Source organism: Hemitrygon akajei, chromosome 2 (assembly GCF_048418815.1).
Source record: "Hemitrygon akajei chromosome 2, sHemAka1.3, whole genome shotgun sequence".
In the NCBI taxonomy this organism is placed as follows: domain Eukaryota; kingdom Metazoa; phylum Chordata; class Chondrichthyes; order Myliobatiformes; family Dasyatidae; genus Hemitrygon; species Hemitrygon akajei.
Window position 1 is genome coordinate 33,514,628 of NC_133125.1, and position 27,873 is coordinate 33,542,500.

Sequence of the window (27,873 nt, forward strand, 5' to 3'; positions counted from 1 at the left end):
AATTGAGAAATGACTGTAACACATACAAAATGCTGGTGGAACGCAGCAGGCCAGGCAGCATCTATAGGAAGAAGCACTGTCGACGTTTGAGGCCGAGACTGAGAAGGGTCTCGGCCTGAAACGTCGACAGTGCTTCTTCCTACAGATGCTGCCTGGCCTGCTATGTTCCACCGGCATTTTGTGTGTGTTGCTTGAATTTCCAGCATTTGCAGATTTCCTTGTGTTTGAGAAATGAATGTGCTTGGCCATACCTGTACTTCAGGTTTTACCAGCTTAAGTTGAGGAAAAATATTTTAAGATAATAATGATAATAAATAAGCAGTTTGTATTGAGAACATGTGATGAATAGTCCTTGAAAGTTGAGTCCATAGGTTGTGGGAACATTTCAATGAGGAGGCATAAGAAGCTGAGTGAAGTTACCCTTTTGGTTTAAGAGTCTGATGGTTGTACAACAAAATGGACTCATTATCTGCCTGTGCTGCATTTTCTTTGTAACTATAACACTATATTCTGCATTCTGTTATTACCTTGATGTATGGATGTGATAAAATTATATCTTTGGATGGCACACAAAACAAAGTTTTTCGCTATACCTCAGTACATGTGACATGAATAACCCAATTTACCAATATACATCAGACAGCGTGTGAGGTTAGATTTTTTATTTTATCTTGTTTCAGGTGTTACGTTAGAGCAGTGAACAATGGTCTTTATTTGCAGCTGCAAATGAGGCAGGATGAAATGCCAATAGCATTGCTCCTATTTACATCTCTCTTGATGATCATAAGAATTGCGAGGATCAGCATTGTGCTCTCCTTTATAAGCACTGCTGAAGATTACTCGTCCACAAAATATGAGATAGACAGTTCATTACAACAATAGAACCACAAGGGGGAGGAGGGAGGGGGTAGAGGGAGAGGGGGGAATGAGGGGAGAGGGAGAATGTGTGTGTGCATGTGTGTCAGAGACAGAAAGTTATGTTGCAACTTTTTTGGGTCACATCTGGAGTATGGTTCTGGTTGCCTCATTATAGGAAGGGTGTGGAGGCTTTGAAGAGGTTTCTCAGGATGGTACCTGGATTAGAGGACCTGTGCCGTAAGGAGAGATTGGAGAAACTAGGGTTGATTTGCACAAGTGCTGGAAGCTGAGAGGAGACTTGGTAGAAGTATATAAAATGATGAGGGGGATAGATAGCATTGACAATGGGTAACTTTCTCTCTGAAGAGAAATATCTAATATCAGAGTATATGCATTTAAGATGTTCTTAAATAGACATATGATGATGCAGAGAGGTAAGGATATTTAGGCAGAGGAACTAGCTTAGCAGGCTTTTAGTGATTAGTTTAATTAGAATTTATAAAAGATTGTGCGTGGAATGGGCTGCCATGAGGTGGAGGCGGAGACTCCTGGACTGGTACATGGAGCTCAGAAAAACAGAGGGCTATGGGTAACCCTAGGTAATTTCTAAGGTAAGGAAATGTTTGGCTCAGCTTTGTGGGCCAAAGGGCCTGTATTGTGCTGTAGGTTTTCTATGTTTTTATGTTGCTATGTGTATGATTTATACATACTTTAATAACAAATGTACTTTGAATCTTGAATCTTTGAATTGAATTTGACAAAGGGCTTGTTTCTGTGCTGCACTGTTTTATGTTCTATGTCCTGTGTTCTATAAGTTCTCACTAACAAGGCAATATTTGTTCAACTCCAAAGCACATTCCATACACGAACAATGACAAATTTCATCTGCTACAGATTTGCCTACATATTGAGTCTAGTTTGGAGAGATATCCTGCGTATAAAGAACTCCTTCACAGTTTTAAAAATAACACTAGTTGAGCAGGATCAGATCATGTGATGGAATTTCCAAACTCAGTTCAGGATGTTTTCAGCTACAGATAATGTTGGGGTCAGGATTAAAAATGTAATGAAGTGGCAACACTTACAAATTGAAATGAGCTATTCACCCATTTCTGGGGCCAAAAGTTTATATTCAACTTTAAAAATGGACTAACAAGCTTGATAAGACACTTGAAAATTAACTTAGATAGAATCCCTTCATATTGTGCTGGTGGGTTCTTTCCTGTTGTGAATGTGTACTCAGTATGTGAAATAAGGGATGCATTAGTTAAAGTGCTGAGGTCCTATTTGACAACAGTGACATCAAATCAGTGATGGACACTGAACTGATGGAAGATTTGACCTGCCCATTTTACCTCCTTTTAATGAACTGTTCCTCCAAGAGGATCACAAGTCATGGATTGGAGGTTTGCGTGCCTCAATGACCCGGAGAGTTATGCTGGCTAGAGTTAGGGCAAAGGGACTCAGGAGTCCTTGTTCAGGATTCCCTAAAGATTAATTTGCAGGTTGAGTCTGTGGCGAGGAGAGCAAATGCAATGTTAGCATTCATTTGAAGAGGACTAGAATATAAAAGCAAGGATGTAATGTTGAGGCTTTATAAAGCATTGGTGAGGCCTCACTTGGAGTATTGTGAGCAGGTTTGTGTCCGTTATCTTAGAAAGGGTGTGCTGAAACGAGAGGGTTCAAAGGAGGTTCATTAAAATGATTCCAGGTTTGAACAGCTTTGCATTTGAAGAGCAGTTGATGGTGCTGGGCCTGTATTCACTGGAATTCAGAAGAATGAGAGGTGACCTCACTGAAACCTATCGAATAGTGAAAGGCCTTGATAGAGTGGAAGTGGAGAGAATGTTTTCTATGGTGGGGGAGTCCAGGACCAGAGGACACAGCCTCAGAATAGAGGGACATCCGTTTATAATGGGGATGAAGAAGAATTTCTTTAGCCAGAGAGCGGCGAATCTATGGAATTTTATGAAGGCCAAGTCTGTACATATATTTAAGGCAGAGGTTGATAGATTCCTGTTTGTTCAACCATGGGAAGACAGTAGGAGATTGGGGCTGAGCAATTTTGGATCAGCCATGACAAAATGGCAGAGCAGGTACGATGGGCCAAATGGCCTAATTCTGTTCTATGTTATGGTCTATGCTTTAGCTCTCGGTAGGATCATTCATGCTAAATGGGTCGAAGGGTAGAAGCGAGACTGAGAGTTGTCCACCAGTTCTCTAGGTCTGGGGGTTCAGCTCAGAGTTAACAACCCTGACTGGCCAAACAGAAAAAGGCAATGAGGAATCCTTTCACATCTGACTGGTCAAGGATAGACAGATAGAGGATCTTCATTGCAGCCCCAAATGCCAGCAGGCATAATGACCAATGAGTAAGTAAATAAGTAATGAACTGTTAACATCAATAGTACACAGATTAATAATCTTACTAAATGGCACTTCCCATAACTTGCACCACACAGCACAAGATACAGAACTGAATTTTGGTCTTTCAGAAAATCTCTTTAATAGATCAATATAGTATTTACTTTAAAACCTGTGAGCTTGGTTTTCATTTGTCTGAGCTACTTTTTGTCTCATTTTCATTCAAACCAGTTGGTCAAGATGTAGCTAACAAGACATAATGTTTACTATTTAAGTCACGATAGCTGGTGCACAGCAAATACATGCTGCCGCTCGCTGCGCCCAAGGAGGATGGGCCATTTCAGTTGCAACGTAAGTGGGACTGATGGAACATGTTGATGATGCTGAGCTGAGAGGAATATTAAGATCGTAACGGTAGTTACTGGACGCTAGTGTGAGTGTGAGGAGTGAAGTACTGGAATGCTCATGATAGGTTAAATGGGGTGGGGGGTGTGGGGAAAGTGGAGGGTTGTATTGGGTAGGGCAGTGGATGCTGTTGAAATACTTCTTCTGAGGCAGCCCCTGTCAAGCAAGGATGACTTGCTGTCATCCTAAACTCTGAGAAAACTGATGAATCCAATATGAGAAATGCTTACCCTTCCACAGAAGAGGTCGCCAGTACATGATGAGGTGGACTGGGATGGAGCTTTCAGTCCTCTGAAGGGAGTGGACCTTCTTTTTTCCTATCCACAGTCTGCACCATATTCTATAAAGCAGTAATGGAGAAGTTCAGTGCTCTTTCAACAGCTTCGGCAACAATGATGTACGTTACCTCCGGTCTAGGGCAACTAGCGCTGGCCACATCAGAGAAATTAAAATTCCAACCTCCCATAGGAGACGTGCAGCCAGAGTAGCAGCACACATCCTGGCTGCATGCCTGATTGTTTTGACGAGATCTCAGCCAAAAAAAAATGCTTTTTCAGGCGACAAAAATGGCCCATTGCTCCCTATGGCCCTGCTACTCCCTGTGACACTATTTGCAGGCAAGATTGAATTACTAGGCTCCAACTGTAGAATCCACTCACTAGCCTGGCCTAATCCCTGCACTTTCTGACTCAGAGGCAGTACTCCAATGCAAATGCAAAGGTTTAGATTGTTTATATACTGTACATTTGTGAATTGCTTCTGATTAGAATACTTTCTAAATATTTCTGAGCAGCTTTAAAAAATTAACGCCAAAATATCTGACTGCTTGCATTTGTTCCCATATTCTGTTTAGCAGCAGTGAGGTGACTCACTCTGAGATGGTGGATTTTAATGTGACTGCTGTTTCCATTATGTCAAATGACTCACTGGCATATAAATGATCAAAACAAAAGAACACTAGAAATAGTAGCAAGAGGAGAAATTCAGCCACTTGTGCCTGCTTCAACATTCAATGTAACTCAACCCTATAGAGGTGGGGTGTAGAGATTTTGCTGGTTCTTCACTCTGCAGAACCTAGTCTCTCTTTGGCATTACAGGGGCTGCAAATAGAAATCAGGACTATCACAGGGGCTGCTGAGTGAGCCTCTAGATGGCTATGGATCAAGAGATGTGACCCATGGACCAATGCAGCTGGGACACAAGCCGGGCCTTGGTCAACCCTGGCTGGGATGTCTGGGCGAGGATGTCTGATGTTGAAGACCTGAAACACCCAATGGACCCAGGTTACTAATGATGTGTCCCAGTACATCCTAGGATGTTTCTCAGCACCAAAACTAAGATCTTGGCTGATTGTCAACCACAGTAACAGCTTCCTGCGTCAATCCTGCACTCTCATAAAATTAAATTGTTTTTCTGTTACAAGAATGAGCAACAAATACACCTGTTGAAATGCAGAGATTTCTAAATCAGCCCACTTAATTCTTTTTAAATTTATGATATTATACTTCTATATTCTGATAAAAAGTTCATGCACATATTAATATTTATTCTAATTACTTCACAAATAATGATGTTCAATTATTTAAGTGGAGTTTATATAGCATATAAAATAAGCTTTTGGGTGCTTTTTTTAATCTCATTCATGGGAATTGGACACTGATGGAAAGAGCAATATTTATTGTCTATTCTTACATGCCTTTGAGAAGATGATATGAGTCTTTCTATTGAACCATTGGAATGGTTATGGTGAAGGTATACTTCTTGCTCTGGAAGAAATTTCCACAATTTGATCCAAAAACCACATACTTTCATGTACTCTACGGCCAAATGTTCTCCTTGAATGAGCCATCTGTTCATAATTTTGTTCATTCAGTGAACTTCATTTCAAGAAAGCCTTAAAAGGCTAGAGCACACCAGACATTTCTAAATCATTAAATTCCAGCTTTAAGTAAACGTGGCATGTGAAAAAGACTGAACTACATAAATAGGAAAATGAATTCTTTGTGAAAACCGCAAATGTAAACATAAAATGTCGTTATTATTACATCTTCTGTGTGCTTTTCCTGATATTTGTTTTACAGAAACATACAGTTTCAAATCCCTAAATCAACAATCATAGTTCTGATACAGTGAGCCAACCACCAGTAAACTTCAGCTTTATGCTGTTGAGGCAGGAAGGCTTATTGAGAGATTGGCTAACCTAGGTAATTTTTAGCAAATAGAGGACAATATTTTCCTTTCTATGGATGTCAAGACTGCTAGCTAGGTTTGAAGTATCAGGTAGGCCTACTTTCTCAAGACACCTGCCCACACTTAGTATACAGCCTTTCCACCATTTGGCTTGCAGGAGGAACCTCTGCTTCTGACCAGGCCATTTTGCTGAACTTCTTATTTGGACCAGGTCAAGGCTCCTCCACAGATAATTTTATAGCAAATGTAATCTCATGAAATGAGGTAATAGCTGATTTTAATATAAATAGCACCTGACAAAGTAGACCATAAGCAATAACTTAGGTGTATATCATAATAATGGGAGCTATTCAAAATTGTAAAGAGAGTTAATGGTAAACTATTCCTAAAAGGGTGAAAGGTACAGAAAGCAATTCTAAAAAACCCTGGTTGTCAAGGGAGATCGATGTCTGGACTAAGGTCAAAAAAGAAAACATATGCCAGGCACTGAAAATAGCAAAGGACAGTCATGAATATAGTATGTGTATTGGTATTGGTTTTTTATTGTCACATGTAACAATACACAGTGGAAAAACTTGTCTCGCATACTATTCATTTAATAGAGCACTGAGGTTGAATATGGTAAAAACAATAACAATGTAGTGTAAAGTGTAAAAGCTGCTGAAAATATGCAGTGCAGGTGAACGATAAAGTGTAAAATCACAATGAGGTAGATTGGCTAGAATATATTTAGAGCAGAAAATGTAACCAAGGAAAGAGTAAAGGACAAAAATGGAAATCCATGTGTGAAGATGGAGGATACAAGTGGAGCCTTAAATGAATGTTTTTCTTCTGCATTCACCAATGAGAAGAACATTGTTCAGGGAGGGTGGATAGTCACATTCCAGAATGTATTATCATTTGTAAGAGATTTTATATGTCTCAACAGGCACAAAGGTAGAGAAATCCTCAGGACTACTGTGGGATGCAAGGGAGGAACTTGCTCCACCCCTGAGACTGATAACTATCTGAAGGGCTGCAAATGTAGCACCCTCCTTTCAGTTAAGTCAGTATAGCATCAGTGATAGGGAAGAGATCGGGAAACATTGAGTCATTTAGTCATAGAACATTACAGCACAGAAACAGGTCTTTCGGCCCACCTACTCTGTGCCTACCTGTTATTCTGCTTAGTCCCATCGATCGGCACCTGGATTATAGCCCTCCATACCACTCCCATCCATGTACTTATCCAAATGTTGACATTAAACCAACATCCACCAATTTTGCCAGCAGTTCATTCCGCACTTTCACCACCCTCTGAGTGATGAAGTTTCCCCCGATGTTCCCCATTAATATTTCACCTTTCACCCTTAGCCCATGATCTCTAGTTCTAGTCTCACCCAGCCTTAATGGAAAAAGCCTGCTTGCATTTATCCTATCTATACTCCTCACAATTTTGTATACCTATCAAATCCAACTTCATTCTCCTATGCTGTAGGGAATAAAATCCTAACCTATTCAGCCCTTCCCTATAACTCAGGTCCTCAATTCTTGGCAACACCCTTGTAAATTTACTCTGCACTCTTTCAATCTTATTGATAACTTTCCTGTAGGTAGGTGACCAGAACAGCACATGATATTCCAGATTAGACCTCACCAATATCTTGTATAACTTCAACATAACATTTCAACACCTGTACTCAATATTTTGATTATGAAGACCAATGCGCCAAAATCTCTCTTTACAACTATATCTACCTGTGACATCACTTTCAAGGGATTATAGATTGGAATTCCTAGATCTCGTTGTTCTACTGCACTCCTCAGTGTCCTACCATTCATTGTGTAAGTCCTATCCTGGTCTGTTCTTGCAAAGTGCAATACCTCCGCATATTCCCCACCCTCTGGCTAAAGAAATTTCCACGTATCATTGTTTTAAAGAGATGTCCTTCTATTCTGAGGCTGCGGTCTCTGGTCCCAGACTCCCACACTATGTGAAACATGCTCTCAAGTCCACTCTACCCAGGGCTTTCAATATTCAGTAGGTTTCACTGAGAACCCCTCATTCTTCTAAGCCCATTGCCATCAAGCATTCCTCATATGTTAACCCTTTCATTCCCAGGACCATCCTCGTGAACCTCCTCTGCACCCTCTCCAATACCAACACATCCTTTCTTAGATAAGGGACCAGAACTGCTCAGAATACTCCAAATACAGTCTGACCATCACCATATCAAGCTTCAATGTTACATTCTTGCTTTTATATTTAAGTTCTCTCAAAATGAATGTGAACAGTGCCTTCCTTCCCATCGATTCAACTTGAAAGTTAGCCTTGGGAGAATTCTGCACATGGACTCACATGTCACTTTACACCTCTGTTTTTTAATTTTCTCTCCATTTGGGGAATAGTCTACACCTTTATTCCTTCTACTAATGCATGATCATTCACTTTCCTAAACTATACTTCATCTGCCACTTCTTTGCCTATTCTTCTAATCTCTCCAAGTTCTTCTAATGGCTCCCCGGTTCCTTAACAGTACCTTCCGCTCCACCTATCTTTGTATGATCTACAAAACCTGGCCACAAAACCATCAATTCCATTATCTCAATCATTGACATCAAATGTAAAAAGAAACAGCTTCAACACCGTCCCTGTGGAACGCCACTAGTCACCAGAAGCCAAAAGACCCCCTGTATTCCCACTCTTCGCCTCCTGCCAGTAAGACAATTTTCTATCCATACTAGTATTTTTCCAGTAATATATGGAATCTTATCTTGTTGAGCAGCCTCATGTGCAGCACATTGTCAAAGGCCCTCTGAAAATCTGAATAAACAACATCCACTGACTCACTTTTGTCTATCCTGCCAGTTATTTCCTCAAAGAATTTCAGCAGATTTGCAGGTAAGATTTCCTCTTAAGGAAAACTTACTGACATCTGCCTATTTTGTTACTTGCCTCCAAGTACCCCAGAACCTCATCATCAATGGTCTCCAGCATGCTACCAACCACTCAAGTCAGGCTAACTGGACTATAACTTCCTACCTTTTGCCTCCCTTCCTTCTTAAAGGATTGAGTGACATTTACAATTTACCAGTCCTTACATACAAGGCAGTTGGTTGACATTAGAACATCAAGGGCAGGGGGCATGGGGAATGAGTTGTTTGTGAGCTGGCTGTGCTCTTGATGAAGATTCTCAATACCTTCCCAAATTCTTCACTTCCAGAGAAAAAACTGGCACAAAAAAAAACCAAGTTGAACCATTATCACAGGTACTAGCATAAATCAAGTTACCTAAAGTTGCAGAATTCAGTGTTGAGTTCCAGTAGGCTACAATGTGCCCAGCCAGAAGATGAGGTGCTCTTCCCCAGGCTTGTGTTTCCCTCACTATGACAATATAAGACCTAAGACTCCACAGAGCAGTAAGCCAGAGTTAAGAGTGGAATGAGGAATTAAAGTGAAGGGCAGCAGGAAGCTCAAGGTTGTTCCTGCAAAATTACTGCTGGTCTTCCGTAAAGTGATCACCCAACCCGTAGTTGGTTTCTCCAATGTCGAGGAAGGTGCATTGTGAACATGGAATGTGGCACACTAGGTTAGAAGAAGCATAAATATATTGCAGCTTCACCTGGGAAGGTTATTTTGGTCTTTGGATGGTAAGAAGGGAAGAGGATAAAGGTTAAGCATAGCATCACCTACAGTTGCAAGGGAAAGTGTCATAACATGAGGTAGCGTGGTGAGAACTGACAGTAGACCAAGAAATCATGATAAGAATGGTCACTGTGAAATGCTGAAAGGGGAAGAGGGGAAGGTTTGTCTGGTAATGGAACCACATTAAAGGTGGCCGAAATTGTGGAGAATGATCTGTTTTATGTGGAGGCTTTTGCCAGTGTCCTGTGAAGTTTTGTTAGAATGCAATGTGTTCATCCTGTCTCGTGCTTCATTAAAAGCATTGGCAAGTGATGGGAATTTATTATCTCAATGTGTATAATAAGTGTCATCTGCACATTGCAACTTGTTTACTGTGACTTAGAAAACTGGAAGATCTTCAACTTAGCTCTAAAGATAATTTCCACACTCATTGGAGTTAAAGTACAAAACTAAAGCAAGAAAAATTGAAAAAACTCTTGAGGCAAGTACAGTCTCCATTGAGATTGATTCTGGTGTAGATCCACCGGATAATATTATGACTTGCATACTATTATGGAGCAAGCATATGATAGAGATCAACTTCTGTGAGCAGCCAAATTTGAGAAGGGTAATCATTGGTACCTCCCAGTGGATAAAAAGATTTTGACAACAGCCTCAATATAGATTTACAAAGTAAGGATCTGGAGTAGTCCAGAATACAGAACTTTCTACCTTTAGGCAAAAACATTATTACAGACCAAAACAGGTACTTTTCAAATCGTGTGAAAGAAGAAACTTCTGAAATTTTACCTAAGTTAGCAAATTAAGATACTTCATGTCTATATATAGTACCATGTATAGTTTTCAGTTTTATTGTTCTCCAGTAAACTGTAAAATTATTTAATGACAAATCATATATTTGTTTATGAAACAGAGCTAACATCATCCAATTTTTGTATGTGAAACGTTGCTCTAATGACCTTAAAGTCTTTATGCAGATCTTCAGGTTGTTCACTGCAGCTGTACCGGTTTTGCATAGCTTGTAAGATCTGATATTTGATTGGTTCAGTACAGTCTGCAGTGTTCAGTCAATCAGACAGAAGTCCAGCCACAGATGACCTCATTGGGAGTGGCAAGGATATAAATTCACGGTCATACAACTGACTAAGAGTAGTCTGTGGGACTGTTAGTAGCAGCTAGCGTTTACAGTTGGTAAGCTTAATTTATTTTTAATATTTGTTCTGATTAATTATCAGTAAAAGCAATTATGATCTGTAGAAATGTAAACTTCCGCTGAACAATACTTACACCTTTGATTTGAGCTCACTTTGTAGGTGTAAGACTATTTCAACGAGTCTATTTATAATTTCTGACACATTCTGTATGATATGGTTTTAAGTTTATTCTGGTAAAGTGAGTTACTAGTTGTCTTAGAAACTTTGAAACGTTTCACATGATAATGACCATAAACTTACCAGCCTTTGAGAGGAATGTTGTGAGGCAAGTATCTTGGCAGGAGGCACCGTCTGGAATATTAACCCATTCTTCACAATTTGAGTTTTGCTCTAAAATGTTCCTTACATGGATGTTGTCAGTTTATACATTTTACCTTGTATTTGGGAGAAGAGGTTACATAATGTCAATTGTCTGTTTGATTGAGCTAAAGACAATTTTATTTAGAATATTGAATCAAATGATTTATTTGGAGCATGTGTGTGTTCTCTTTAGAAAGGTAGTTCTGGAATTAATGTTGAAATGTATCACTCTCCATGACTTGGAGATGCTTTGCTTTTTCTCACTGGTCTATTGACAGAATTATGAACCCGCTTACACCTGACAGCAGTGGTGTCTGATCAGACTGCGGTGGTTGAATCCCTCCTCAAGGTCAACAGCTGGGTAAACACTGGACTTGATCAGTGATGTCCATGAAATTTAGAAAGATACAGACAATAAAAAATATGGTCAGCAGACTGCAATTTGTATTTTGTCCTATTGAAGCACCAAACCTATGGGATTTAATGAAAAATAAGTTGCCTCAGTTTGTTAGTATTCTTGATAGGTTCAACTGGTTCTTGTTAGTGCTGGACTAGACTTTTTTGGCCTTTTTATAAGCTGTTTGGGAGGTGGGATGTGTGGAAATCCACTCCTGTCCTTCAGTCTGATGGTTATAGTTGTAATCTATAACCTTTGCACCCTTTTTCCTTTTTTTTAATTGCTCCCATCAGTCTCTGAAATCTTGCTCAATGGGTGTGGTGCTTTGCTTCCTACAATGCATAACATTACATTTAACAGTGCTTTCATATGATGAGATATATGATTTTGAAGACTCATAACTGTTCAAACCAATTCAAATTCTAAGCTTTCTATGCATTCAAAATGCAAATACCATTGCATTGTTCATATTCAACAGATTATCACAAGCAATTGTATTTACAAACATTTCATCTGGCTCTTTCCTGTAATATGTTCTGCTAATTCTAATTCTGCAATGTGCAATAAAAAATGGTCTGCTTTTTTCCCTACAATCCTTATCCTGGAATGGAATTTTATGATCTCCCAAGAAGGCTTCCTGGCTCTGTTTCTTGGCCTGTAATGGAATAAAATACAACTACTGTTCAAGAAGTGTTTTTTTTTTCTGTTACTAAAACTTAAGTAAATACAGTACTTGGAGGAATTTTAATCTATATAGTTGAGACTGATATGGGTGGCATGGACTAATTTATATTTTTTGCCTCTTTCTCAGAGATGCTTTAAGGTGACTAAATATAAGCTTTTTACAGAAGAAGACTTACTAATACACTAAACCTGCCATAATTAACATGAATTTTCCTGGTGAATTATAAATAAAATTCTAGTCAAATTGTTCAACATCAGTGTACCAAAAAGAAAATAAATCTGACTTTCAAACCTCTACAATTGTCTGGAAAAATAATGAGCTAAAATATTTTGATAGAGCATTCAGCTAACAAACACCACTTCCCAATTAAAGTGTATAATTACAACTGTTTCTAAGATGCTTTTCAAAAAAAATCTAATAATCTGTTTTATCTTCAACAGGAAATTAACACAAAATGACAACAAACATTATCAGTCAACTCCTCCAGCGTGCCACATATCACACTCATGTAAGCATTTATAATTCCCAAACTTGTCCTTCGCACAGTTGGTTATTAAAAACAGATACATTTTTGATAGGAAGATTTTCTCCTTTCGTTTTTGGGGTAGCAAATTAAAGAAAGCCCTTGGCACATTGGATCTTCATAAATCAAAGTATTGAGTACAAGAGATGGGATGTTATGCTGAAGTTGTATAATACATTGGTGAGGCCTAATTGGAGTATTGTGTGCAGTTTTGGTCACCTACCTACACAAAAAATGTAAATAAGGCTGGAAGATTACAGAGGAAATTTACAAGGATGTTGGCAGACCTGGAGGTCCTGAGCTATAAGGAACAATTGAATAGATAGCACTTTATTCCAGGGAACATAGAAGATTGAAGGGAGATTTCATAGAGGTATACTAAATTATGAAGGGTATAGATATGGTAAACGCAAGCAAGCTTTTTCCACTGAGGTTGTGTGGGACTACAACTAGAGGTCATGGATTAAGGGGAAAAGGTGAGAAGTTTAAGGGAACATGAGGGGAAACTTCTTCACTCAGAGGGTTGTGAGTATGGAACAAGCTGCCAGAGCAAGTAGTACATGCAAGCATGATTTCAACGTTTAAGGGAAGTTTGGATAGGTCATGGATGGTAGGGGTGTGGAGGGCAATGGTTGACAGGAGTAGGCAATTTAAATGGTTTGGCATGGACTAGATGAGTCAAAGTGACTGTTTCTGTGCTATACATTTCTATGACTCTATTACTTGATTTTGTGAAGTGCATTCAGCCTCACGAGAAGCTAGACTGGACTGCCAACACAGATGCCTTGTGCAGGAAGGCACAGAATCGACTGTACTTCCTTAGAAGGTTGGCGTCATTCAATGTCTGTAGTGAGATGCTGAAGATGTTCTATAGGTCAGTTGTGGAGAGCGCCCTCTTCTTTGTGGTGGCGTGTTGGGGAGGAAGCATTAAGAAGAGGGACGCCTCACGTCTTAATAAGCTGGTAAGGAAGGCGGGCTCTGTCGTGGGCAAAGTACTGGAGAGTTTAACATCGGTAGCTGAGCGAAGGGCGCTGAGTAGGCTACGGTCAATTATGGAAAACTCTGAACATCCTCTACATAGCACCATCCAGAGACAGAGAAGCAGTTTCAGCGACAGGTTACTATCGATGCAATGCTCCTCAGACAGGATGAAGAGGTCAATACTCCCCAATGCCATTAGGCTTTACAATTCAACCGCCAGGACTTAAGAACTTTTTAAAGCTATTATTAATGCTTTTTGAGATAGTGATTTAGATGCATATCATATTTTTTTCTGAGTTAAGTATTGTATGTTATTAGTTTTGCTACAACAAGTGTATGGGACATTGGAAAAAAAGTTGAATTTCCCCATGGGGATGAATAAAGTATCTATCTATCTATCTATCTAACTTTATAGAGAAGTCTCAATGAACTTTGCTACATTTGTGTAACTTTTGTAAACATATATGCATGTCCAATGCTTTGCTAATAAGAATAGATTTATTCATTTTGGTTCAATTATTTAATTGATTATTGCCATAAGTGTGCCATAAAGGTATGGCATCTGCATGATTTATCACCAGTGTGTTTGCCCTTGCATAAGACCAAAAGACACAAGAACAGAATTAGGCCATTTAGTTCATTGAGTCTGCTCCACCATTCATTCATAGCTGATTTATTTTCTCTTTTAATCCCATTCTCCCACCTTCTCCTCGTAACCTTTGACATGTTTACTAATCAACTTTCACTTTAGAGGGATGAGGGAGGATCTCATTGAGTTATACCAAATATTGAAAGGCCTAGATAGAGTGGATGCGGAGAGGATATTTCCAATCGTCAAGAGAGTTTAGGAGCAGAGTACACAGCCTCAGAATACAAGAATGTCCCTTTCGAACAGAGAGGAGAAGGAATTTCTTTTGCCAGAGTGGTGAATCTGTGGAATTCATTGTTACAGTCAAGATAATCATTCAAAAGGTCCCTTTCAGCCATCATATCCACTTACTGTTCTGTGCGTCAAGTCCTATTGAATTGAACATTGAAATAACTTTCAAAGCAATTTTCACACTTTATGTTACCTCGTAAAGACAATCAAGAATTCCAAACCAATGTAAATCTACTTCCATGATCTTTCTGACTATTGGAATAGTAGGTATTCAATATTTTTGGATTACCTTTGTTTGACAACTTGTGAACAAAAGTTTGATTTTTCTAATAATGGCATTGCATAGTCAAGATAGTTGACCAAATCAATTAATTATAAGAATATCTCATAGGTTGTGTTTCCTTTCCTTATAATGGTAAGGATTCAAATATAATTGAGAAGCTATTGTTAGTATGTTTGGAAATATTTCTATGAATGAATTGCATTACTAAAGCAGACCATTATTCAACAGGCATCCACTGATTTATTAAATGCTACCACATCACATTCATAGATAACATAGAGTACAGTCCATACCAAACTGTTATTCTGCCGTATCCCATTGACCCACACCTGGATCATATCCCTCCATACTCCTTCCATCCATGTACTTATCCAAATTTCTCTTATATGTTGCAATCAACACTGCATCCATCACTTCCACTGGCAGGTCATTCCACACTCTCACAGATCTCTGAGTGAAGAAGTTACCCCTCAGGTTTCCCTTAAATATTTCACCTTTCACCAATGATCACACACAACCTCAGTGGAGAAAATCCGCATGCACTTACCCTATCTATACCCCTCATGATTTTGGATACCTTTGTTAAAGTTTTATTCTCCTATAATTCAGGTCCTCAAGTCCTGGCATGACCTTCGTAAATTTTCTCTGTAATTTTTCAAACTCATTGATATGTTTGAGAATGATACCTCTAATGATGTGAGCTGTGACTAGGAGGTGCAGATTGTTAATAAGTTTAAGAAAGTTTTTGGACCAACAGAAATGTACAGATCAAGCAACACTAGGTGATCTATAAATATGTGATGAAGTAAAACGTCCACATCTTTCATCTGCTGTATAGGAGACAATGCATTAACTGTAGAGATGTACTACTACTGTGATATTTTCTTCCACCTATCCAAATGTAGCCTTCTTCCCCTGATGGAGCAACCGTTAGACCATTTCCTAACTTTGACCCAGATGTTGATGCAGCTGCATTAAATAATGCACTCAATGCAAAAGGTAAGCAGATTTTTAATTTTTAATCTGGCTTGATTTTAATATGTCAGCTTAGGTAATTACTAATTCCTTGAACTGATGTGAGTTCAGTCATTCTTCCAATGGTTTATTGACTGTGTATTGCTACTTGATACTGTTTTAAATGCAGCAAGTTCATTTGTCACAAGCTCAACCACAAAACTTCCTTGACCCCAGTCATGCAGCACAGAAATAGACCCTTTGGCCCACCATTTCCATGGTAACCATTACGTATCCATTAACTCTAATCTGGGCTAATAGTGTTGGTTCATAACCTTCAGTATCTTAGTGGTTTGGTTACTAGTCTCAATGGTATTTACATGTTGAGAGTCCTTGCCTCTACTTCTCTTACATGATTCCAACACCCTTGGTGATATGTTCAGATCATCTCCAAAGCTAGCTCCTAACCTTGCCCAACACATATGTCTTCTGTAATTAGGTATCTATAATAGGGTAAGTTTTCTACTATCTTCATGATTATGTTCTTAATATTGCACGCTTGTCTCATGTTCTCCCTCAGCTGCACTTAATTGCAAGGAAAACATACCCAGTCTATCCAGCTCTGTCTCGTAAAGGAAATGCAGTGCACCCACATCCTTCCTGTAGTATAGTGACCAGAATTCTTCTGCACCAAGGTCACTCTGTTCTTTGGTCCTCCCTAAGGACCTGCCTTTCAATGTTTATTTAAACCTTGTTCATCCTCCCAAGGTACATCAGCCTCACACTTTATCAGGATCAAATTCCACCAGCCATAGCTGTAAACCAAATCTTCTGAAATGTTTGTATTAATTTTTCAAACAAAGATTGGAATTTTTCCAAAAAACCTTGTGGTGTCTTGGTACTAACTTGTGGAATTTCTTCAGCCATTTTGATTGGAATCTTCCCTTGTCTTCTAATTTATGGATTTCTTTGACTGTGATTTTAAGGTGTGGATGAAGATACAATCGTAGACATTTTGACAACACGAACTAATTGTCAGCGGCAACAAATAGCAGCAGCTTATCAACAGGCTTTTGGAAAGGTCAGTTATTTCTTAAGCTGGTCTTGTTGAGGTAATGTTCACAAACCAGAATTAATTCATTGATTTCATTACGTAATTTTTTACATAGAGACTGATCATTTGAATATTTTTATCTCCTGCCAGCAACTCAAAGAAGCCATTAGGAGAAAGCTGTCCGGGAAGGTGGAAGACGTGGCTCTTGGTCTGCTGAGAACTCCAGCTCAGTACGATGCATATCAGCTAAATTGTGCTATGAAGGTAATCATTTCAATAACTGTATTTGATCCTTTTTTTCCAGAAAAAAAATCCTTAATCTTTATATTGAAACTTCTTGCAGCTAATGGACAATATACTTGCGTGGTCAACAAAACAAATTTTCTTGACTTTACTGGGAGTTTTTCCACTTTTTTAGGACACCCATGCAATGACCTTTGCTCAAAAGCTGCCATTGGCAATATACATGAAAGATGGACACTACTTTTCCCGTATTTGGGAAATTTGCAGAGCATCCTCATCAGCTTTGCACAAAACTCATTTCTTTCACTGACTAGGTGTATTGCTAATGGCCTTCCCAGGATGTGCATACTTATCTAAAGTTTGTTTCTTTGTACAACTTTTTGTGGGGTTTACAATACTTTGCTTTTCTGGCCTTTCATTTGATCACTGGGTAAAACTGAAATGGGAATCTAAATTTTAGCACTTTTAAAGAGGCACATTAAATGTGTCCATTATCTTACAAGGGGTGATTGTTAAGCTTGTGGCCTAAGGTAGAAGGAGTCAATTTTAGAAAACCTAGCACATTTATTTTTCAACATAGTCCCTTCCCACATTTACACACTTAGTCCAGCGGTCATGGAACATATGGATCTTGGACCTCCAAAAAGTGTCCACAGATGGGTGATTGTTAAGTTCATGGCCTAAGGTAGAAGGAGATGAGTTATACAGGTCTCGTTACATACACATGCAAGTCAACTCTGAGTGATTATACAGAAAGTTTAAAGTTAATAATCTCCTTCTACCTTAGGCCATGAACTTATCAATCACCCCTACTGTGGACACTTTCTGGAGGTCCAAGATTCGTATGCTCCACAACCGCTGGACTAAGTGTGTAAATATAGGAGGAGACTATGTTGAAAAACAAATGTGCTAGGTTTTCACGAACTTGTCAATCACCCCTCATATCTTAGTGGGAGAGGAGGGAGTGGGACTTGAAGTTTAAGACAGACCATGCACTTTCACTCAAGCATCTTGCCCATTTAGTGGAATGGTTAAAAATTACCAATACCCTATGGCCATTGATACTGTATTTTAATTTCTTAACAGTTGAAAGTTTGTTGGTAAAGGAACAATTTATTTTTACAGAATAGAGGAAATTCTTGGCAAATATAGATCAGAGTGAATTGAACTTCGTACAGATTAAGAAATGAATAAGTATAATGATAGAATATGTGAGGGCAGTCTGGAGAAAACGAACGAGTTTAGTGCCAATTAAATCATGGAATAAGATTTTATTAGTGGAATTTGCTGAGATGAGCCTTGCAATTTAGAAACACAATCTATCTTTGATTCAATCCTCCAAACTATACAGGTTATATTAATTTTCAACTTTTTGTATTGATAGGGCTTGGGTACTGATGAAGATACTTTGGTGGAAATACTTGTAACCAGGGGCAACAAGGAGAAAAATGACTTGATTAAAGCCTACCAAGAAGGTAATGTATTTGATCTTGTGTGCTTGGGGGACAGTTTAGGACATTGGGGAATGGAACTTCATTTAAATTTTCAACACCATTTTTTCCAGAATTTGGCAATGATCTGGCAAAAAAAATAAAAGGTGACACATCTGGAGCATTTCAAAAAGCTTTGCTCATGCTACTTGAGGTAATAAAAACCACATTTTACTCCGTTCAAATGTCTTTTCAATGCTACTGTATTTTGTATTGAATTCACCACATAAGAAAGCAATAATTAACTGTCCAACTTTAAGCAAGGCAAACAAAAGTTTCCCTCATTGACATGATAAAAGCATTTCTCAAAGCTATCTAAAATTTCCCTGAGATACAATGAATTGTCTTAAACAACTAGTGTATTTTCTTTAGCTGAAGGCAGAAGAGTCTGTTGTTTGGATTTGATTGCAATGGTTAATGTTAATATTTCTACGTCTGGATGATATGTGACCTGCACCACCAAATTCAGGACCAGTTGCTACTCTTCAACCATCAGGCTCCTAAACGAGTGTGGATAACTTCACTGAAGTCTGCATGGATTCCGCAACCAATTGACACACTTTCAAGGACTCTACAACTCCTGTTCTCAGCATTATACCTTTATTTTTATTTGAAATTTGTCTTCTTTTACACTTTGGTTTTATGTCAGTCTTTGTGTGTAGGTTTACATAGCTTCATTTATGTCTCTGTTCTACTGTGAATACCTGCAACAACTAAATTTCAAGGTAGTATATGGTGACATACACATAGTTTGATAATAAATTCACTTTGATCTTTGGGGGAAATGAAGCTTGTGGTCCCATGTGCCCTATTTCCCTGGTCATTGATGTACAAGTGTTGTTGGAATATTCTTTGAGTAATTCAGTGTTTTTGGTAACTGTACTGTGGTGTGACGGCTGAATAAGAAACTATATGAGTTAACAATAAAGCACTATTTTAAGCTGCCAAGCTGCATTCATCCATGAAGGTAGAGAGTATTCCACAGTGCTCCTGGTTTGTCTTGTAGATAATGCAAGACTTGCATTAAGCTGCAAGTCATTGCCACATGATACCTGGCCTCTGATCCCCTTGAGACCACAGTATTTTTGATTGTTCCATTTAAGTTAATGATGATTGTCATACTCAATGTTTAGGAAGAGCTGCCTAGTAGTGGGTTAAACTTTGATCTTGCCTGGGATTTGTGGGTTTTCCTGCATTAATAGCTTCAAATGCTGAGAAGCTGCAAATGAAAATAAATAGTATTATAGTCATCAGTAAACATTGCTACATCTTTGTCCAAAGGTAGAGCAAATGGGATCTGGCTTCTCTCAATTTTCAGTAGTATAATCATCATCATTATGTGCTGTGTCATAATGACATGGGCAATCATAGAACCATAGAACATTACAGCACAGAAACAGGCCTTTTGGCCCTTCTTGGCTGTGCCAAACCATTTTTCTTCCTAGTCCCACTGACCTGCACCTGGACCACATCCCTCCATACATCTTTCATCCATGTACCTATCAAAGTTTTTCTTAAATGTTAAAAGTGAGCCTGTATTTACCACTTCATTTGGCAGCTCATTCCACACTCCCACCACTCTCTGTGTGAAGAACCACCCCCCCCCCAATGTTCCCTTCAAACTTTTCCCCCTTCACCCTTAATCCATGTCCCCTGGTTTTTTTCTCCTCTAACCTCAGTGGAAAATGCCTGCTTGCATTCACTCCATCTATACCCATCATAATTTTATACACCTCTATCAAATCTTCCCTCACTCTTTTATGCTTCAGGGAATAAAGTCCTAACCTATTCAACCTTTCTCTGTAACTCAGTTTCTCAAGTCCAGGCAACCTCCTTGTAAACCTTTTCTGCACTCTTTCAACCTTATTAATATCCTTCCTGTAATTCGGTGACCAGAACTGCAAGCAATGTTGGTCTCCATGGCCATGATTTTTCTTGGCAAACTTTTCTATAGGAGTGATTGTCATTATCTTCTTCTGGGCACTGTCTTTACAAGATGGGTGACCCCAGCCATATCAATATCTTCAGAAGTTGTCTGCCTGGTGTCAGTGGTTGCATAACAGGAACTTGTGATATGCACCAGCTGTACATTAGCCAGTCCAGTCCCTGCTCCTATGGCTTCACGTGTGTTCCACAGGCTCCACACTGCCGCCCGATCAATAAAAGGATGTGTCTTTCACAAGTGTTATTGAGCAGTGCTCATTTTAGTTTATGATGAAGTTCATGAAATGTTATCAAGGGGAACGATAATCAGGGTCTTGGATTAAAACTCCCAGATGCTGGAAATACAAAAAATTACATTGAGCATCATCTGTGGTGAGAATTGAAATTTGGAGTCAAGGACTCACCATTAGAACTGAAAGGGAGAAAGAGGATTGAAAATTGTGGAGAGAATGGAAAGAAAATCAGTGAGGTATAAACAAAAGCTGTCGAGGTAATTTTCAAAGTCTGGGAGTTGGAACAAAATTGATGCAAAGGTGCAGTCACATTTATGGAGGGAAAGTGTTTCCCTAAAAACAGCTTAAACTTCAACATTAAAGCCAAAGATTCTAATATAACGAGCGGGAGGGGGAGATCCTGGTTAAAAATGGAGCAACACGAGTCAGGTAAAATGATGAGCAACTAGAAACTTAGAATCAACATGTGGATTAAATGGAGGTGCTTTGCAAAGCAGCCACCCAATGTAGGTGTGTGTTCTCCAGTGCAGAGGAGGCTTAATTCAGTACTAAACGCAGTGCTCTACATTCAAGGTGCTGCTTCATGCAGAAGGACTCTTTCCTTCTCTGACAGTTGGAAGGGAAGTATAGAACAAGAGAGGAATGGTTGGTGGAGATGAAGAGAAACAATCAGGGAATGAGGCTTCTCACTTTTGCCAGTTCTGATGCCACAAGACATTTTGTTTCTCTCCCAACACTGCCTGATCAGAATGCTTCCAACATTTGTTCTTACTGTCAGGATGTGGTCTGACTCTTTATAAGTCTTTTGTAGGTTCATTAGAGTTAACTGAATTAATGTTGCAGATTTATAGTTTTCAGGTCTGTTATTTTAATTTTCAAGTCCATAGGAAATTTTAAATTATAAATAGGGTGGGAGGAAAAATTATCATAAGCAGGAGTTTGCACTTGGTCCTAGTATAATTTAAGTATCCTTATTGCACAGCAAACTTATTGTATAAATATAGCTAACTTCAAAAGATATGAACATAAGATCCTGGAATGCCCTGCCTTTTAAGAAAATGGTTGAATATAATTCCCACTGAACATAGATCTTATTGGACGGTTGAGTATTCCTTATGTTCACAGGCACTTCGGGATATTTGTATGTGAGGGGGTAAGGGGTTAGAAAAGAAATAAAGATTTACTTTCATTTCTATTACAAAATGCATAATTACAGTACCCATCTGACTTGACTGTCAACTAGAACAGCAAAGTAAATGTTACAATTGACATGAAGATACTATAGCCAAGTTCCTCTAACCTGTATTGTCCTTCCCATAAAAGATGTGTATATGAATTCATTACAAATAATTGTTATTTCTTTCCCCAATAAATAACTGGCAATTGTGCATTAACTATTTAAGGGCTGCTTGTACCTTTTCTATGACCCTCTGCAGCTATTTTGAGGATTTTTAAACTTCAAGATGACTAAATTATATGTACACTCTGTTTTCTTGGAAGGAATTTGATATTTGATAAAGACTTCAATTATGCATTTTAATTTTAGTGGTACTGAAGTTTCACTAACTAGAAAGTCACGTGGGTTCCCTCCGGGTGCTCTGGTTTTCTCCCATGTTCTAAAGATATTACGTGGTGCAAGCTTGTTGGCCTGAAAGGGCCTGTTAACATGCTGTATTTCTAAATAAAAATCTCCTTAAACCTCAGGCAACCAAAGATGAAAGTAATGAAGTGGATTATGATCTTGCTGATGATGATGCTAGGGTAAGTTGAATGCATTTCTCAAAATTCAGACTATTTTGGTAAGACCATTGAAGCAACTGAAAAACCAAACTATGTCCTTTATTTAGGCTTTGTATGAAGCTGGTGAAAAACAGAAAGGGACAGATATTGACACATTCGTTAAAGTTCTGTCGAGCAGAAACAATGAGCATCTAAAAACTGGTAAGATTACATCAAAACATCAACATACTAACGTATTTGGCTCAACTATGTGACCACTGTTTGATGAATATTGGGTTACTAAGAAACAAGTTTAAAATCCCTGTGCTCAAATTTCAAATAGTGCAAAGGTGCCTTATTTGTGGCTTGTACTGATGCACTTGAGTTATGATGTGCTAAGAGTTGGACGTGCTGCAGGAAAGTTCCAATTTACGGTATTTAACTCTATACAATTCACAGCCCAAAATGAAAATCTCTCATTGTTCATTTACCTCAGCATAACATTTAAGACCAGAAGACTCAGGGGTAGAATTAGGCTATTTGGTGCATTGAGTCTGCTCCACCATTTCCTCCTGGCTGATTTATTTTCCCTCTGTAAGACATCTTAATTTAGATTTTTACCAAAGAACAAGGGCTGTTTAAATCTTGATTCACTCTTGTGTGATTCCACCCAGTGTTTCATGGGTATAATGGTAAACATAAGACAAAGCACTGTATAATTTACATAATATCAGTCAGAAAAAGTGACTGCAATACTTTTTCTAGGAAAAGGAAGTTGAATTTGTAAGAACTTTCAAATTTGTGAAAAATAACATTCCTTCATGATACTGCTTGAAAGATTAAAGTGCGTGCAAAATAAAATAGCTCTGATGTGATTGCTTATTGTTGCTTTGAGACTTCCTAGACTGGTATTGGAGAATTTGTTTGGATGAACAGTTTGACTAACCCTATATTTAAATAAAACTTTAATACTTGCCTTGAAACATTTTCCAGATTGTATATTGCATCCAATTTATAATTGGGTTACATATGCAAGACTTGAACTTTGAAGTGTTTAAACTAAAATATAGCAAGACCCTGAGTTATAAATTTGTACATTAGGATTTAAAAAAATAATTTCATGCATCAGTGAGAAAACCTAGTCACTGTCCTTTCTTTTCATCTTAGTGTTTGAGAGGTACACAAAGTACAGTCCACATGATGTGGCCAAGGCCTTGGATCTTGAGCTGAAAGGGGACATAGAAAATTTACTAATATCTTTGGGTAAGTAAATCTAGGAGCTGTGCTAATCAGTTTAAATATTATCCAAGTGAAATTTAACTACATTGTAGTGATGGTGCTTTTAGATTTACCAATGGTTTCTTTGTTGTTACTCATTAAAGAAAACTCTTCAAAAGTGAGCCCAATCCATATTTCTCTTATTCGCTCAACAATCACATCAAACACCAACGGTATTCAGCAAACACTTCATGGAAGTAGTGCTAATTTAGAACTGATGCTCAGCTGCTGATAATTGGATGTGGTGCATAACATTCAATGTGGATTTTAATGATCATGTTTGGAATGGAAGCATCACATTGTTAAAATGGGTACCACTCTTCTGTGATTAGTAGTAGGCTTTTGAATATGTACAATTATACATATTTACCCACCCTTGCTAGAACATTACATTTTGGTGCATGATCGTATGTAAATCTCTGCTTTCAGAAATAACTCTGATTCCTGTCAGACTAGAATGCAGGCAAATGGGCTCAGCTGCAGGATGTTGGCCGTGATCAAGGGCAAGTTGAAAAATGTACTGAGAGAAATCCTACGTTCTATTTCAGGAATTTTACACAACCATACGTTTGAAAAGCAACTTATCCAGCAGTTAAAGTTGCTTCCATTGATGTGCAATGCATTGAAAAATATGGAACTTGTATCATTTGGGCTAAGTAGTGCTACAATTCAATATTCTGAAAACTTGCGCTAACTATGCATTCCCATTAAATACAGCACGTGTGTAAAAGGCTCAAACTTAAGAATGGTTAATAATAATCCAAAACTAAAGAATTGACAAATTTTACATCAGTTCAAAGGCAAAATATTTGAGTACTGAAGCTGGAAAGCTAGTCTATTTCCTTGACAATCAGTGTGAATCAGTTTCAAGCAGTATTTCTGAACTGAGACTATTTGTACCACCTCTGTAGAATGGGTAATATTAAAGCTAGCATAGAGTTAATAAATTGAACAGCCACCAAATGTTTTAAGGAAATGTATGAAATTAAGTCTTCACACCTTCCTTTATTGCTGAGTGGAAAGGTTTTTGGAAGATGGCAGCAAACAACAATTTCTCTAGGTTCATTTCTTTGCCACAGCAAAATATTATGTAATAGCAGCACTGGGTGGATAGGAGGAAATCTACTTAGCTTCATCAGGAGTTGGAAACTTTTTGTATAATCAATTCTCAGATTAAACATACCATCACATTTGGGTTCATCAATTTGGTAACTTATCCAAATTCCATTTTGAGAGGTGACACCAGACTGCAGATATTGGTTGCTGAGGGGGAATAACTGGATAAAGAAATTGGTGGGTCAGCCAGCATCTGTAGAGGAAAAGTTAACATTTTGGGTCAAGACCCTGTATCAGGACTGAGATTGTCTAAAGTGGTAAGGGGCTGTGCCCAAAAGCATATTGAAGCGACATGGCCCAAGTCCGAGAGCGAGGAACAATATGGCTTCCTACATTTGGCCAATTTAAGTGCTGGGCCAAATTGAAAAGGTCAGGATGTTGAGGCCAGAGGAGAGGGATGGGCTGATGTTCAGCATACTGCTTGGTGAGGTTTACTTGTCTCTGCACTGAACTGAAGCTGTGGCTTGCAACTAATGGGCTCCTGAATCAGCTGCAGTGATGACTAGCTGCATGGCTGTGGACTCACTTTCATGAACTTGTATTGGTTACATTTTTTTCCCCCTGCAGACTGTGTGTTTAATAGTCTTTTTTGTTAATGGGTTCTATTGGGTTTCTTTGTTTTGTGGTTGCCTGTAAAGAGATGAAACTCAAGGTTGTAAATAGTACACATACTTTGATAATAAATGTACATTGAACTTTGGTGAGAGGGAGGTGCATGCAGGAGCTGGAAGTGATGGGTGGAATAAGGAGAGGGGAATGAGGGATAGATGGAATCAGACAGGGGACAGTGGAGGCTTCTACCTGCCAGCACCTGCTTTGCCTCTCACCATTGCTACTTTATACATACTCGGTCCTGATATAGGATCATGACCTGAAATGTCGACTGTTCCTCTGCCTCCACAGATGTTGCCTGATGCACCTAGTTTCTGCAGCAGTTTTCTGTTTGTTCAACCTTTAGATATTTGCCAAAGTAAGTGGTAGTTACAAGCATTTAGAGGTGATTCCCAGTATAGAAATACCACAGTTCCTAAAGCCTGCATTCCAATTCTATAACAAAGTTTGTTGTATCAAAAGGAACTTGAATTTTATAGTAATGTCACTTTTTTTTGTACATAGTGAAATGCATTGGCAATAGACCAGCCTACTTTGCTGATAAGTTGCAACAGTCAATGAAGGTGAGTGTGCCAAGTGTTTGAGAAGCAACAGGTAAATTACTGAAAGGTATAGTAGAAAAATTAAGCCCATAAGATTAAAAGGGCCTGTAGCATCATGGTGGAAAAATAAATCACCAAACAGACAGCAGGTGCTGGTAACTTAAAAAAAGATGCTGGAAACATTCATCAGGTTAGACAGCATCTGCAGAATGTACCGTAATGACAAGTCAAGGATCTTTCATCAGAAATGGCAGAAGAAACTAGTTAACTTCATCTGCAGATAAAATTAAAAAAGGAGTGGATGGATTACACAGTGACCCTCTCTAAAATGAGGTTAAAACTGCTTTGGTTGATGAAGCCATTGAATTGTTAGACTGATTGAGGCAGCTGGAGCAACAATGTAAATGCTGTTGAGGCTGGAGGAAATGGCCATCAGATAAGGCAGTGTCAATGAAGAGAAACTGAGTAACTGTTAAAATAACTAACAGAAAAACTGGCCAGATCTAATGCAAATGTGTTACCTGGAATTCAGCTTGATAGCACAGGTAACTGCACTGTGCTCAAATAAAAGTTTGAGATGCTGCATATGAAAGTGTAGGAAGCCACATGCAGACCAGAGTTGATGGAGAATTAGTGACTGGCAACTGGAAACTTAGTCATGCTTGCAGACTAATGAAGATGCTCTGCAAATTAGTCATCTGTGTGCTTTGTTCTCCAATGTGGGTTACATTACGCACAGTGCAGTACATTTAAATTGTTTTTGCAGACCATAGAGAAATGAAGTTTGGGGTTCAGTATTAGGACCATTGTTGCTTTTGTTGCATATTAATGATTTGTAAGTAAAAATACAATGCAAATGTTAAGAAACCAGTTTGTGGAATAGCAAGACAGGCTACGTTTGATATAGAAAAGTGAGATTTGCCTAATGAGTGCAGGAAAAGACTTGCTGTGTTCAATTATGTACATTCATGCCTCTCTGGCTCCTTGGAAATTAATCCAAAACTTATCTTATTTTTTGCATTTTCAGGGTTTCGGTACAAAAGATAATATTTTGATCAGAATTATAGTTTCCCGTTCTGAAGTGGATTTGAAGAATATTAAAGTGGAATACAAAGCTAAATTTGGAAAAACCCTTTACAATGCCATCAAGGTAAGATGAGTTTTCACTTTTGCATTTTGTCTGCAATTCTGAAGGTTCCACTTACCTTGTAACCCAGTGTATAAGGCAGTTAGTCTGTGAGGGTGGGAGAACAAAGGTATACAAAGGGAGTAGTAGTAACCTTTTCCCCTTTTCTAAAAAGTTTGCATTACATTGAAGTTTAAACAGTATTCTATTGGATAGAGTATTGATTCAAGTATTTTAAGTTCAAGTAAATTTCATGAAATGCGAGCTTAAATTAAATCTGCACGTAGCCATATATTTTACTTGTAATAATCTCCGATCCTTGGCCATAATATTGTTTTTTTAAGACGACCTAGGTTTTCTGATTTGAGTATAAAACTATTTCAAATATGCTCAAACATGTGCTTATTAATGCTGGAATAAACAAGGAATGCATTACATTTTATTTTTCTCTACAGGAGGAAACCAAGGGGGATTATGAGAAAATCCTGCTGTCGCTCTGTGGAAGCGATGAGTAATGTATGTTGATCCAGGGCAGCTCCCATTTTGATGTAAAGATGACAAAGCAGTGAAAATGACTTGGAGTTGTGGAATCAATACTGTATACCTAGTCGTAACAGGGCCAAATAAAATACTGAATTGATCCCATTTTTGTTTTTTTTTCTAAAATGATTCTATTGATCAAGCTTCCAGTTTCTTAATGGATAAGCATAGCTGTTAGCACAACTTTATTACAGCTCAAGGCATTCCAGAGTTCGGAGTAAAATTCTGCCACTGTTTGTAATGAGTTTGTACGTTCACCATGAACTGTGTGGGTTTCCTCCGGGTGCTCCAGTTTCCTCTCTCAGTTCAAAGATGCC

General features: G+C 38.5%; 1 protein-coding gene across 1 annotated transcript; it reads left to right on the top strand.

Moving 5' to 3' along the window:
- Positions 1 to 10,492: 10,492 nt before the first annotated feature.
- anxa1a (annexin A1a) lies at positions 10,493 to 27,661 on the top strand. The gene is made up of 13 exons (XM_073069897.1): positions 10,493 to 10,633; positions 12,479 to 12,546; positions 15,611 to 15,704; positions 16,646 to 16,740; positions 16,864 to 16,977; positions 18,341 to 18,431; positions 18,521 to 18,600; positions 22,328 to 22,384; positions 22,471 to 22,564; positions 23,510 to 23,605; positions 25,853 to 25,911; positions 26,918 to 27,040; positions 27,472 to 27,661. Exons 2-13 carry the CDS (start codon positions 12,493 to 12,495, stop codon positions 27,529 to 27,531), a joined length of 1,017 nt encoding a protein of 338 aa, XP_072925998.1. The 5' UTR covers positions 10,493 to 10,633; positions 12,479 to 12,492; the 3' UTR covers positions 27,532 to 27,661.
- Positions 27,662 to 27,873: the final 212 nt, after the last annotated feature.